General features: G+C 45.9%; 1 protein-coding gene across 1 annotated transcript in view; it reads left to right on the top strand.

Moving 5' to 3' along the window:
• The first annotated feature begins 583 nt into the window (after positions 1-583).
• The window catches only part of C2CD2 (C2 calcium dependent domain containing 2), a 33,273-nt gene continuing 19,910 nt past the window's right edge, over positions 584-13,946 (top strand). The window contains exons 1-5 of the mRNA XM_025896232.2: positions 584-600; positions 1,074-1,287; positions 1,847-1,945; positions 11,302-11,421; positions 11,773-11,874. Coding sequence (XP_025752017.2) covers positions 584-600; positions 1,074-1,287; positions 1,847-1,945; positions 11,302-11,421; positions 11,773-11,874 — 552 coding nt within the window. The remainder of the gene's footprint in view (positions 601-1,073; positions 1,288-1,846; positions 1,946-11,301; positions 11,422-11,772; positions 11,875-13,946) is intronic.

Raw genomic sequence — 13,946 nt, 5'->3', positions numbered from 1 at the left:
GCGCTCGCCGGGATGGGGGGACGCGGCTCGGGTTTGTCCCGCTCCTAGAGACGATGCGATTGCTTCCAGGGATAAACCAGGGTGCTGGCGGCGTGTTTCTGCCCCTCCGTGTGTTTGTGTATTTACACGTGTGCGTTTGGTGGCTGCTCGGCAGGGGTTTGCGGGAAGGAGCCGGGCACAGGCACGGGATGGGCGAACGCGTGGGAGCTGGGAAGGATGGGGAGAAAGGGAAGCCGCGACCCCCGCAGCCCCTGGCAGGGGTTCGCACCGCCGATAACATTGTTCGGGCGTGGGGAGGAGGAAACAATGGAAACTTCCTGGCCTGGGCCTGCGGCCCGTCCTTCGGCAAATAATTCCCAGAGCTGGGCTTCCCCCGTGTTGCCTGAGGCCCTGCTGAACCCGTGTGTGTGTGTAGTGTAACTCCAAAGGCTGGCGTCCCTCAGAGCCGCTGGGTGGTGGGATGCTCAGGGTTTGGTCAGTTTGCTTTTAACCTGGGTCAGGGAGGATGGCAGTCCTTCCCATCCCAACCTGCCCTTCCCGCAAATGGCACAGTGTGGGATCCTGCTCGTTGGTGTGTAATGGTATGCCCGGGTCTAAGAGGTGAGGAGCTTAGGCGAGGCTGTGGCAACCTGATTTCCTTGTCCTGAGGACTGAACCCTTGTCGTGTCAGTGAAAAATGCTGAGGCTAAACTGTCTAGGAAGCAGCATGTCCCCAGGTCTCCAAATTTCCTTGCAACCCTCTCCCTGGGGGAGACTTCTTAGACCTAGGAGGTTCCGTTCTTCTTGCATGCCAGGGAGCAGGCTGGGGAAGAAGGAAGAGTGGGGCAACATGTGTGTATGAAAGATAAGGAATATAAATTTAACACTTTCCAAATACCACTGTGAGTAAGGGCAGTGGGAGGAAAATACTTCGTCCGCCCTTTCAAATTGCACGAGGAGAGAAGCAGGGGCCGTGCCGAGAAATGAAGGTTTGCCCTGCACTTGTGGTAGAGAAGAGCCCAGACAGCTCGGGCACAGGTGCTGGGAACTGAAAGTGAACCGGGCGCAAGTGGCAGCTTCCCGTCCCTGCGCAGGGACCGGAGCCGCTCTGACAGGGACACTCACACCCTCCCTGCCCGGGCGAGCAGCTGGAGCGCCGAGTTCCCCGCCTGGCACTGCAGCGTGGCCGTGCTCCCGCTGTCAGGCTCCCAAAACAATGTCAGCGGCACGCAGCGAGTGAAATTCCTGCGTGCAGAACAAGGCCGGGTGACGAGGGGAGCGGGGCTGACGGCCCGGTGCGGGGAGCAGGTGGGGAACGCAGCGCTGATGCTTCTGAAAGTATGACCTCACTGCCAAAACGCTGCCTTCCCCTCGCTGCCTGCGTGGAGGCTGGGTGGCTGTCGGCACTGCCTGCCGTCACAGGCAGGGAGGGCTGGGGAGGGGAAGCTTTCTTTCTTCACCTCTGCAAGACGATATTTGGGGTTTCTTAGTTTTGGCACAGCCTAGTGCAGCCGTATTATTAGGCCAAAGCAAACAGGCCTTTTCAAACCCCAGCACTGATAAATCCTCGCTCAAGAGGAGCAGTTTCACTGAACTCAGTTGCTTTGCTCTGCACTGTGCTGTTGTGCACCTTGGTATTCTACTGCAGAGAAAGATGAGTTGTGATTAGGCCCATGGTTATGTCCTAAGTATATGTTTTCAGGCTCTACCCTATATTATGTAGTGAGGTGTCGTGCAATTAATACGTAGAAGTTTTGACATACATTTGCAATTCCAGGAACTTGACTGGCGGTGCATTTTTTATCACTTGTTTTCAAGCAGTGGCTTTGTCACCTAATGATGGTTCTTTTTTTTTGTTCTTTCTCAGGATTCTCAGTTGCTCACATTTGAGGAAGATGACCCACTAGAACCACTTGAGCTGGCAGTTAAAGAAGTTATTAGTGTTGTAAAGTCAGCTGAAGAGAAGGTAAACTTTGGATTTGTTGTGTTCCTGTGTACTTTGGGGCAGGAAATGTTACCTTTTATTAGCGTAGGTGGGAGCTTTATTTGTCAATACTCCTGTACCCTTGCCCTGCGTTTGCAGAGGCTGGTAAGAGGCTGCCTCTCTTAATAAACCTCTGCATTGATTCACTTCTTTTGCAAGTCACAAGCAGAAGGTGCTCCAGGGCTTCTACCAAATGAACAATAACCAGGGTTATGCCAAGTTTATGGGTACGCCCTCAATGAGCTCACAGAGCAGAGCCCTCTCCCCCACCTCCACAGTCCTTAGGATGAAGTGTGGGGTGGGGACTCCACAAAGAAAGAAAGGGACATTTCTCCTCTGGGACAGGAAAACATCCTTGTCTGCCTCTTGCTGTTTGTGTGGCTGATGACAGGTTTGCTTCATAAGTGGGAGTTGAGTAAGGATCATTGGAAGAGGTGCAAAGCCCTGGGGGTGAAGTCTTGACTGTGCTGAATCCTGTGAGGAGCAAGTGATTTCTTTCTTCCTCTCCCACTGCACATACTGGGAGGTGTTTTAGTGTCTGTGAAATTAAAATAAGGCAGAATGTGGCTCTCAGAACAGGGCAAAAATGCATTAAAAGGGAAAAAAGATCTGTGTATGCTTATTATTATTCAGTATTTTTGTCCTAGTGACTGTAAGTGCTACTTACATCCAAGCTTGTGCTCAGCTTTAGGCACCTGCATCAAATTAGCCTGCAGCTTTTCTTTTGGTTTTGCTCTGTTATTTTGCTTTGCTTGTCTGATTTAGATGTTAAGCAGCTCTACTATGATTCCTCTGAAAACTATGCATGCTTATCTGCCTGATACACAACTTAGAGGCACACCCTGACTGGTGGCAGCTGGGGGATTGTAAACTTGTAAAGTTGTTTGTGCACTTGTTTTCTCTCTTTTTATTTGGTGGTGGTTTTTTTTTTTTTTCCCCTTCCAGAAATGGGGCTGGAGAGACTGGATTTAGTGAGGCTGTAGAGGTGACACAAGTGTTAACTCTGTGCCACTGGAAGACACCAGGATGGGGAATTGTAAAGGACAGGGGGCTGCTGGGTCTGAAAGGGATGTGCTGTGTAATGTGTGAAGCCAGCACCCGAGGGAGATCTGCTGCAAATAAAAGCTGGCAAGTAACAGCACAAAAAACTGCTGTCTTGCAGTGCAGTGTTTCTAAAACATTGCTGAAAATCGGGCAGGGCTGCAAGGGTTGGACTTGATGATCTCGGAGGTCCCTTCCAACCCAGCTGATTTTGTGATTCTGTGAAATGTGCTTTCATGGGAGATGGCCAGGAGGAGGTCTGGGTCTGCTGGCTGCCCTTGGGCAGTGAGAGCATCATCATCTTCAGGCTAAAACTGGTGCCTGTGTGCCAGAACCAGGGCACAGTGCTGCAGTCCTGGGTTCCCCTGAAGTCTTGTCGTACCCAGGGAGGGTTGTGCTGCAGTCCTCAGCTAACCTGGGTATTGTTTACCTGTAGGTTCTGGCTGCCATAGCAGGGAGGTAAGTTAGTGCCCACAGTGCCCTGTGGGGCACCTTCCCCTGCTGTGGTGAAATTTGGGCAGCTGGAAGCAGTAGGTGCTGACTCCCTGGCAGCCTGAATCCAGGGAACTTCTCTCCTGTACCTGTGGCTTTGGAGTCCTCTGCCCTCCCTTGTGCAGTCTCTGGTCCTTCTCTCTGACCTTTGGTTGAACCATTTGAGCATGTTAATCGAGCTGTTCCACTGCAGACAGCAATCTAATGTGGTTTCAAAGCAGCTTAAATATAAGCACATTTAAAAATTTATTTGACTAAACCAGGTTTGCTTTCATCCTCTGGGTTGTTCTGAACTGTTCCAAAAAACCCATTTCTATAGCCTTGTGCACAGCTGCTGGAAGAATTTCTCTAAATTATTCTTACTCCTTCAGTTAAAGTTACAACCTGAGTAGTTATTTGAATTTCAGTGTATAATAACCTTAGAGTGGCACTCTGGTACCTACTTTCCCTTCTTCCTTAGATGCATACCTTTCTTTAAACACCTCAGGAGTTCTCTTATATGATAATTGTCTCTTACATATTCCTCAGGTAATACCAGGGTCCAAAGGGGTTTTTTGTGGTGTTTTCTTTTGCCCCCCCCCCCTTGCTCTTCAAACTCTCAGTATTTGCATATGAAATTGAAATCTCTCTTTGCAGTTTGTCCAAACTCAAGCTTCTGGTACATGTTTGTGAGTCTCTACTGGCACGACTGGCTCTGGATGCAGTTTGTGACCACGTGCTGTGTGTTTGTCAGTGTTGTAGCATCCCACAGAGCTCTGTACTTGCCTGAGGCATCACCTCACACAAGACTCTTTTCCTGCAACCTGTTCAACGTGCTGCTTTACTTGTGATCTGTATGGAAGGAGCGTGTGGGTGCCTTGGCTCAGCAGCCAGGGTTTGATTTATTGCACGTCGTTTCAAATATGACTTAGACCTTGCATCAGAAGGGTTGTGGCCATCAAAGGAAGCAGAGGATTGAGGGTGAGGGATCAAAATAGCAGTAAACATGGGATGTGCAATGCTTTCATGCAACTGTGTGCTGATAGAGGCCTCTATCAGGTGGGTGGTCCTCTGTCCTCTTGTATGCTGGGCCGTGGAGCACAGCCAGGTGATGAGCCTGGGAAGTCTTGCTCCAAAAAAACAGCCAGGCAGACTGTAATTATTATATTACTGCTGTCAGCCCTGTTTATGACCAGGACGTGGGCTGGCACCTGCAGTCCTTAGGTATGTACCCGCTGTCCTGGCCTTGAAGAAGCTGGAAGTGGTGAAACTGTGTTTGCTCCACAGTGAAATGCTGCAGACACGGTTGGAATGCTGCTGCTTCTCAGCTTGGCCAAAGCTGTTGTGATGGGAACAGAGCTGCTCTGTGGCTGAAGGTTACACCACACTGCTCCTTGATAAAGCCTCTGTTTATGTGTCGCCTTCACTCCCAGTTTTGGGCCGGAGCCTAAATATATAGAATGAAGTGGCCTGTTTTCATTGTGTGGTATTGGTTGTTTTGTTTTAATAAAGTAAACATTAGGAATATTCTTAGCTATTTCTGCCAGCCTTTCCATTAGTGCAGTCTGTTTCCAGAGGATTTGAGCTTCACAACAGTGACAGCAACAAAAAAGGCAACAAAAAGGAAGATTCTCTTGCTGGGGACTTGGCACAGAGGGTTTGGATGGAGCAGGCAACCACAGAATTCTTCTTTCTTTTTCTGCTTCATGCTTAACTGGAAAGGGATAAAATTTCTTCAAAGTGCCATTCCTTTAATGAGTGATAATAAGTTGCTGTATTGTCTTTTACCTTCAGTTTTGCTTGAAAAACTGTCCCAGAGCTTTGCTGCTTCAGTGACTGGGGTTTTTTTACAAACCTAGGTGGAACTATGGCCCATGCAGCTTTTATTACTTTTTTTTTCTTTTTTTCAGTTTCTGTACTAGTATAACCCCTTACCCTTACTGTGTTTACTCTTCTTCCATGGTTCTTGCTGTCAGTAAATGTATTATGAAGGAATTGTGTTTCCTTCGAGCTTTTGTTTAGCTTGGCTACGTAAGTTGCTCCTTAAGTCTGCTTTCACAACGTTGTCCTGGCTCATAAGTCTCTCCATTCTCAGCAGCAGCTCCAATTAAATCCATGTTCTTGAACGTGGTGGCTGAAGTGACACACAGCCCTGCAGGTGAGGTCTCACTGTGCAAGGAGATAGCTTCTTTTAGTCCCTGAAAGTACTTCCTTGAGGGGTTTTAGGCTCCAATCTGCCTCCTGTGGCTGCTTCACACTGTGACTGATTTGTTGCAGCCAGGTCTCTCTCCCTGTGGTGTTCTCCCAGTGATAAGATGTTCTCTATGTGAGTAGTAGCTGTTAATTCTTACACAAACACTCACACTGCATATTTTGTATTGCATTTCTCTCCTACATTTCAAGGTTTTTCAGCTTTCCTGTGTGATGTCCTAGTCTTCCTTTGTGTTGCTGTTTCCCAGCTTGCTTTCCTGAGCATCACATTTTCTTTCAGGTTTCTCCTGAGGGATTTTGGATGTTAACTATGCAATAGGTTTGATGCCTGACAGGCTCCTTTGTAACTTCTTTCCAGCTTTCACCTCCTTGCTCGCTGTCCTCTCCCTACTCAAAAGCACATCCCCGTTCCCCTTAATGTGGGAGTGACAGACAAAACAACACAGTGATCCAAGGTACTTCAGAAGTGGGTGTCTTGTCCAAGGAGCACATCAAGCTGGGGGTTTGTTTGCTTCCCTGGAGATGACACTGGTTTTGGCACTGTCAGGTGACCTGTCTTGTCTTTGGTTGCTACTGCAGATGTGTGTGGGCCTCCTGGAGGCTTGTGCCACATCTGCTGGCTTGGCACAGGGAGCAGGGATGCCTCAGCACACCTACACAGGTACATTCTGTCTCTGCAACTGAATTGCTCTCCAAGCTACTGTAGCACGAACTGGCAAGCCTCCTCTGGGGTTCATTGTCTCCTGGTGGCCTCTGTGTCTTCAGCTGTGCTGTCCCTCAGATGGTTTGACAAGACTTGCATGTTAGTGAGGCCAAACCAGCAGGTCTGCTTCTGGTGTTTTTTTATTTCCCCCCTTCTGAAGAGTGAGGGCTGCTTCCTGTCCTTGATTTGTTTGATACTCACTTAATTTGATAGGTGGATTGAAAATTCTTCCTGCCCTGTCTCCTTGTACTCCCTGCTTGTTTGTTTTACTCCCTCTCCCCTTTTTTTCCCCACATACTTGAATTTGTATGTCTCGTTCTCAAAGGAGTGGATAAATTCACATGTTTTACCAGTTTCTGCCTTGTTTCTGTGGCTGAGCTGGAATCTCTCTCTCCTGCACTCATTCCATCACTCACCCTGCCTTCACCATGGTGTTTACCATCAGGTTGGAAAACTGACTTGAGGTTGTCTCATTGCATTTGCAGGCAAATTCACTTTGGTACCAGCTCCTAAAAATCCACACCTACCTGTGCCTGGGTTAGATATTGCATTTGTCTTCTCTCCTTCATTTGGTCTGTGTCACTTGGTAAACTGGGTGAAGAGAGGTTGGTGAAGAAGGTGGAGAAACTCCCCTCAAAGAATTTAAGACATTGGCTCTGGTAAAAAAAGAAGATCATGTAATTCTTCTTCTGAACAGCTCAGTGTTCATGACTATCAAAAGGCACAAGTTTCTGGCTGGAAAAATTATCTAATGGTGAAGTTTTAAGCCAAGCACACAAACTGTCTGTGTGGCCATTGAAAAGATAAGTTTTCCATGCCAAAAAAGAGCCTTCCCGGAGAAATATGGGAGAAATATTTCTATGGGAGAAATACTAATTTTCTTGTGAAAATGTTAAATGTTTGTGCTACTTACAAACTGGTGAGTAACCCCGAGTAACCTGTCCTTTCTGCAGATAAATACCACGTGCTGTAAAACTTGATTTCCTTCCAGAAAACAAACAAAAAAAGGCAATCAAGGCCTGTACTGCTGGGGGTTTTACACACACGTGTGATGTGGTCAGGGCCTGGGGAAGGTGAAGAAGATCTTCCCCATCAGGTCTGTCAGAACTTCCCCCTGAAGTCACAGCCCTTCAGCTCAGGAAGGGAACCTGCAGCTGCCCTGGGAGAGGGGAGGAAGGAGTTACAAAAAGGGAACATGTAATGCACAGATTGGTTGGGGTGCCAATGCCAAAGCTGAAACCTCAAGGTGAGAGGACACCACGTGTGAGGAGCAGGGGCAGCATGGTGCTTCTTGAGATGAAGGAAGGAATAAAAACTGAGATTTTGCAGCTCTGTCCAGAGGAACTGCAAAGGGAAAATGCCAAGATACAGAGGGGGAGGGCAAAGCAAGGGGAAGGGTTTTAATAGCCGTGAGTGCACAAGTTTGGACACTTGAGTGTCTCAGAAAAATAGTCTTGCTCCAACTGTAGTGCTTCTTCAGTCTCCTTTGTTCCTGCTCTTGTTTATCTGGAAGAGAATTGTTTTCAGGATAGTTGTACTAACAGTTTTAGATACCTGTAAGCAAGCTGTGTCACAGCACCTGCAGCTCACTGGGGGACAGAGCCCAGTTGGGCCGAGGAGTTTTGCCATCACAGCTCACCCCCATCGTGGGCCAGTGTGGTCAGGGATGGAGAGGGGAGGCTGGAGGGTGTTGAGGAAGCAGCAGGAATAACCCTGGTATAGGGGTGATCACGTGCCAGGAGTCAGCTGAGTATGGGAAGGGATGGCAGAGGGCTGAGGAGGAGCAGGGACACAGCCTTGCAGGCAAAGGTACCTGAGGAGGGGCTGGGAACCCCTTCCATGGGAGATCCCCAAAGCACATGGAGAGACCTTGGCTGGTGATGGGGTGTTTGTGCCAGGAGAGGTGCTGGAGGGGGAAAATAGCTTGGTCTTGGTTTCTTTGTGCTGCTGCTTTACCTCCTTAGAAGATCTGTCTTGCCTAGAGGTAGGATCACAAAAGAGAGCTGTGGGTGACCCCTCCGGGAGGCCAGAATTAGCTGGTCCCAGCTGCTGTGCAGGGCTTAATTTTTCAAGAGCTGCTTGTTATAAAAATAAACAGTTTTCTAGACTCTAAACCACAAAGTGTTGATGCCCGGGGATGCCCCTGGTAAGTGGGGTGGGAGAGAGAGGAACAGAAATGAAGTTGAAGGGCAACTCTCTTCCCATTCAGGTTCCTCTGGATGTCTGTCCTTCCTCTTTCTCTCCCCTGTCGACCAGAAAGGGATGCTTTGCCTGATCATCCCTTCTCCAGCTCTTCATCTGTGCAGAGAAAATGAATTTGAGGAAGCAGGTTGGATGGAGGGGAGAGGAACACAGCACAGAAAGCTTCAGTATTTGTCTTTGTGTGACTCCTGGGGAAGTTGGCCTTTATATTTCTGCTCTGGTCTATCAAAGTCATCTACACTTCTAAAGGAAGGTCACTTAACAAGGGAAACAATAGTTGTGGTCTCTTTAATCAACTTCTCACCACTTGTGGCAGGATCTTAAATGGAAACAAAGTCACTTTCTCGTCAAGTTCTAACCCAGAATTCTACTGCTCTCAGTATTCTGACCCCTTCATCCATCCTGATCCCAGAACAAAGGGATTCAACTGATATAAAGATATGTTATTTTCCTTTTACAAACATGAAACTGCTCTTTTTTCTGATTGGATTAAAAAAATAACACGTCTGTACCTGAAGACCACAGTTATTTTATTAGAAGTGAGGGCAGAAGGGGAGTAGGACTTAATAGATGTCTTGGCAGAAAATAAATTCATCAAGGAGACTAAAAGTGCAAGCTGTGCTGGTTTGGGCTTTGAAGCTAAAGGTAAAAATATTTTTAAAAAATAGTTCAGCATCTCTTGACAAAGTGTAGAAATGCACCACCTGCACTGACTGTTTCCATGCTTTACTTGGAGTTAAACATGATTAAGAAACAAGTGGCACATAAACTCTCTGGCCACACTTTTTTTTTTTTTAAAGCATTAATCAACCACATACCTGGCAAGCTTGGCTCTTGGACATCCAGAAATTCCAGATGATTGGCTCTGCATCACATGTGCAGCAAGTCCAACTTGTTTTGCATGCACTGAACTTCCTGTGGATGTGTGGATGAAATGTGCATGGATGATAAACCACTGCATTTAGGACATGCAAGTGCCAGGACCTTTTGCATCAGGCCTGTCCTTTTTACTCCTCTTCCCTCTAAAAAGAGGGAAGAACCTGTTTATTTCTGAGGTGTTCCAAGAGCCACCATGTCAGGCCCTCATGAATGGAGTGATTCTGTGTTTCAACTCAGCTACAAGTGAAATAAGCAGTTGAGCTCTTAATTCCTGTTAGCTATTAAAAATACCTTAAAATCTATTATATATTACCATAATAGCTGGTGTTCATGTTGATTGTGTGGGATTAATGTCAGAAATCACTTCCGAGGGAATTTAGACTTTGGGAAAGGGGAGAGGTGAGCTCTCTCTGTTTGTCCACTTCTAAACTGTAATTTGCAGAAGACAAACCTGAAAAGGCAAATCTTGTCGCTTGTGGGTGTGGTTGGGATTTTTATTTGTCATCTTTGCCCCCCCACCCCCTGCTCGTTTTTAATTAAGTCTCTACCTTAATGGATGTGCTCTGAAACCCTTGGCAGTGCTCTGGTCATCCTTAAAACGTACCCTAGAGAGCCCAGGGAGATGAAATATATTTAAGGAGAGGCCGATAAGGATCTTCCAGAAGGAACATGATTCACTTTAAAGCCTTCAGCTTCAATTCCAGTGCCCATAAGTGGAGCAGTGAGTGCACAAACACAGTTTAATAGCATCATGCAGAGTTTCTGTCAGACAGATCTCGCAGCGAGTTAATTTGTCTGCGCATTGCATTGACCTGATTACCTTCTCCTGAGTCAGTCTAAGGAGGGCTCAGCTGTCCTTTCCAGTGGAGCTGTGGGGACAGTAACCACAGAGGAGGGACAGTGACAAGCAGATGTCTCCAGCCAGCAGGTCTGGTTGCAAAGTGATCGTGTCTCTGTGGCGTAATGAATGTTTTCTGACTTCTACCCTTGGGGGCTTTTCCTGTGCCGCCAGCCTGCACACTCCAGGAATTTTGCCTGGCAGCTCCAGCACCCCAGTCAGTTTGCAGAGGAGAGAGAGGAAAAACTATTTGGTGTTTGTAAACTCAGTGTGATAAGAAGTTGAATTACTGCTCGTAAAAGTGAGGGAGTGGACTCGACAAAGTCTGTCGCAGTCTGGTGGCATACAGAGTTTTCCCAGATGTTTAGTTTTGACACCAAATTTCAGGACCTTTCTTGGTTTGGCCAAAGGCTTGAATAAACTTTTGAAGGCTCCTGTTCTTTCCCATCCCCCTGGGAACTGGAATTACTCAGGCACAATCCTCTTCTGTAGCACCAGGGTTATGCCAAAGTTTCACATTCGTAGGATACCACTAAACTAAAGATTGTTTGGTAAAAACAACTGTCCTGTGTCAGGCTACTTAGTTCTTACCAGAAGAGGAAGAAGAACAAACATCTTTGTCTCCCTTATGCAAAATTGCCTCTTTGAGCTTTTAATATCTAGATATATGAAATTGAAAGGAGTCTTTGTCAGGTGAGGAGTTACTTTTGAATTAGATAATAATACAAAAGAAATTTTGAGAAACACCATCATTTGCAGGCATTAAATTTCATGTGCAGAACTGAACACTGGAACTACATCTTTTTAGAAGAACGTACAGAAGGAGGCAGGAACATTCATGAAATTGCTCAGGAATTTCCCACCTGTGGAATTTGGCATAGTTCTGATAGCCTAAAGTCCTTCCTTAGTTCCTTTCTTGCTTTCACCAAACCTTCTGAAGACTAACTTGTTTTTCTCTTCCTTTGTTTCCCCTCGCCCTTTTTACTTCTTTAGGTGGTTTCTTGCAATGTTGTGGGAGGCTCTGTAAGGTTTGTTGTCGCCGTCTCTGACCCTTCGCCCGCGGCTGCCGAACCTCAGTCCTACAGTGTGAAACTGTCTCCACTTCACTTGCAGGTAAAGGGCTCCTCTCTCTTCCCTTTGTTTTGTTACATTTCATCCCTCAGCTGTTTGCAAACTGCATGTTAACTCTGGTAAAACGTTTAGTAACGTTACACTTTCCCTCTGGGGCAAGTGGTAAATTCATAAATTACGGATAAATAACACGTTGGGTAGAGTAGTCGGATGTATAGAACAGTTCCCTTTCTTGACTGGCATGCACTCACAAAGATTAAGCACCTTCTGCTTCTTGGATTGTCATTTTGAAGTTACTTATAACATTCTTCCTTTGTCAAGCTTTAGTATGGGGCTTGACCTACAATTTCTCGACACCAGGACACTCTCCAATAACTGGTTTCTTATCCACAGCTCCAGCTCTCCGTGAAAGACAAAGGAGAAGATGTCAAAGTTGAGTGGTTCCTCATTAACACCAATGAAATCAACTTTGAAATCCAGCCAGCAGTGCAGGAGGTCAGTCAGTAAGTTTTATTTGTTGTAGTGGTAGAGAAAACAGTTCTCCATCCCTTCGGTCCAAAATGTAGTGTAAAACCTCTGCCATGGCTCAGTCACCAAACCCCTCCATCTCTGAAATCTGGGATCATCTCTAGAGATTACTGAGGCATTAGAGATAAGTCAAGTCTGAATTCGATGGACAAATAACTTTGCAAACATTTTTTTGTCCAAATTCAAAAGCGTGAAAAAGTCTGTTCCTAAATACCTTCTCTCTGAGCACTTCCAAAATAATTAAAAAACCCAGTTGTAATGGTATCCCCATCAAAGCAATTGCAAAGTTGCTCCTTTCCTTAATTTAAACCAGTTTTGAAATCTGGCAACGATGGTTCAGAAATTGCTGTGAAAAAATACAGTTGTTTAAGGAAATGATGGACGATCTAAAAATATTTTGATGCTTTTGGAATTGCATCTTATCTTTGTATATAAACAACTGATTTGTTGGGGATTGTTTTACTGGGACGTCCCCTGAAAGAGTTTCTTCATGACTGAGATTCTCTTCTGCCTTTGACCCTTCACAATTATATTTTTTTGGCATAAATGTGGTGACTTAAGCCTCTCTTACAACAGAGGGTGAAGACTTGCTTGTGTTTTGTGAAGTTGCTTTTCAGACTGAAGGCCTTGTTAAAAAATAGGTTTATTGTAGAGCTTCTTCTAAAGACCTGTACTGAATGCCCTAATTTATTACCACAGCTTTTGTACACAAATATGTGAAACTCATAACTAAAGACAGACAAGTCTTTTGAAGTGTGCTTTAATGTAGATTTTACTGTGCACACGTAGCAGTGTAAATGACCCTCACGTGGTGGGGTGACATGCTGATTATCCACATATTGAACAGTCATTAAATTATTCCTGACAAGCACAGGTGACTCTGCAGTCACTGTGGACTTCACAACCAGCTTTTTGAGAGGTGCCCAAGTCCAGCGTTGCAAGGTTGCAACTTGTTATGCTTTGCCCACGTTTTTAGAATGAGCCTGTTAAGTTCTTAATAGTTAAAGGCTTTATTTTCCCTTTGAAGTTTCTATTAGCACTCAGGGAAGAGGGGAGGCAATAAACAAAGATCTAAAACCTGTGAGCAACCTACACCTCAGAAATTGCTTCAGCTCCTAAACTTAAGCGTCAGCTTTTGTGTCCTGGTTTGTTTTTCCTCTTTTGGAAGCGAGATCGTGTGTACAAATAAATACCTGTAATTACTTGTGATTATCTACACAGTGGTTTTGTCATCACACAGGCTGGGTATAACAACCCATTTTCTGTTGATAATGGCTGGGTGAACCTGAGCTGTGTTTGGCAACCTGGCTGACTCGTAGGGCTTGGGTTTGCATGGGGTGACTTGGTGGGCTGGTGTGCCCCGAGCTGGCTGTGGTGACTGGCTGTGCACCCCTAGCCCATGTGAAACCCAAAGTGAAACCTGTTGACTTCATCATTTTGGGCTTGCCCTGTCGAGGGTGTCGTGGTGGAGCATGACTTTCTGAGTAAGGATGGCTAAAAATGAGGTTGGGCTGACAGGAGGCTCTTTAATTGATCTCTTTTCCAAGTGACTATGGAAGCAACAGAAAATACCTACGAGTAGAAGTCCAGTGACTGTGGTTGTTGTTGTTTTTTTAAATTAACAAATATCAGAGAAGGTTGATGGTAAAGCAAGTGGCAACTGGGATTTTAGAATTTGATTTGTTCATCAAGCAGCGTTAAGGTAAAGGCAGGGGAGGGAAATTACCTCCAAAACAGCGAGGACTAACCACAGTTTATCTGTTTATTTAAATAACTTAAGTAATGAAATTGCTGAAAAGGAAATAGCTTTAAACAGCCTAATTTACTTAAATCTTTTTTAAAGTAGACAAGTATTCTCTGGAAGTTGCAGAGGTGCCTCTTTCCTTGGCAGTTGTTTGAGGGAGCATGGTGTGAGTACAGCAGAGTTTCTGTGGGACTGGCCCATGCTGTTGTATGTTTTGAACCTGTCATCAAAGGCCAGTTGGGTAAGAAGGCAGTAAAACAGGAATTCTGTACACGGCATTCCTGGGATTTTTATG

This window comes from Manacus vitellinus, unplaced genomic scaffold (assembly GCF_001715985.3).
Source record: "Manacus vitellinus isolate BGI_N305 unplaced genomic scaffold, ASM171598v3 scaffold_7_pilon, whole genome shotgun sequence".
Classification (NCBI taxonomy): Eukaryota; Metazoa; Chordata; class Aves; order Passeriformes; family Pipridae; genus Manacus; species Manacus vitellinus.
This window is presented reverse-complemented; position numbering and strand designations above follow the sequence as displayed.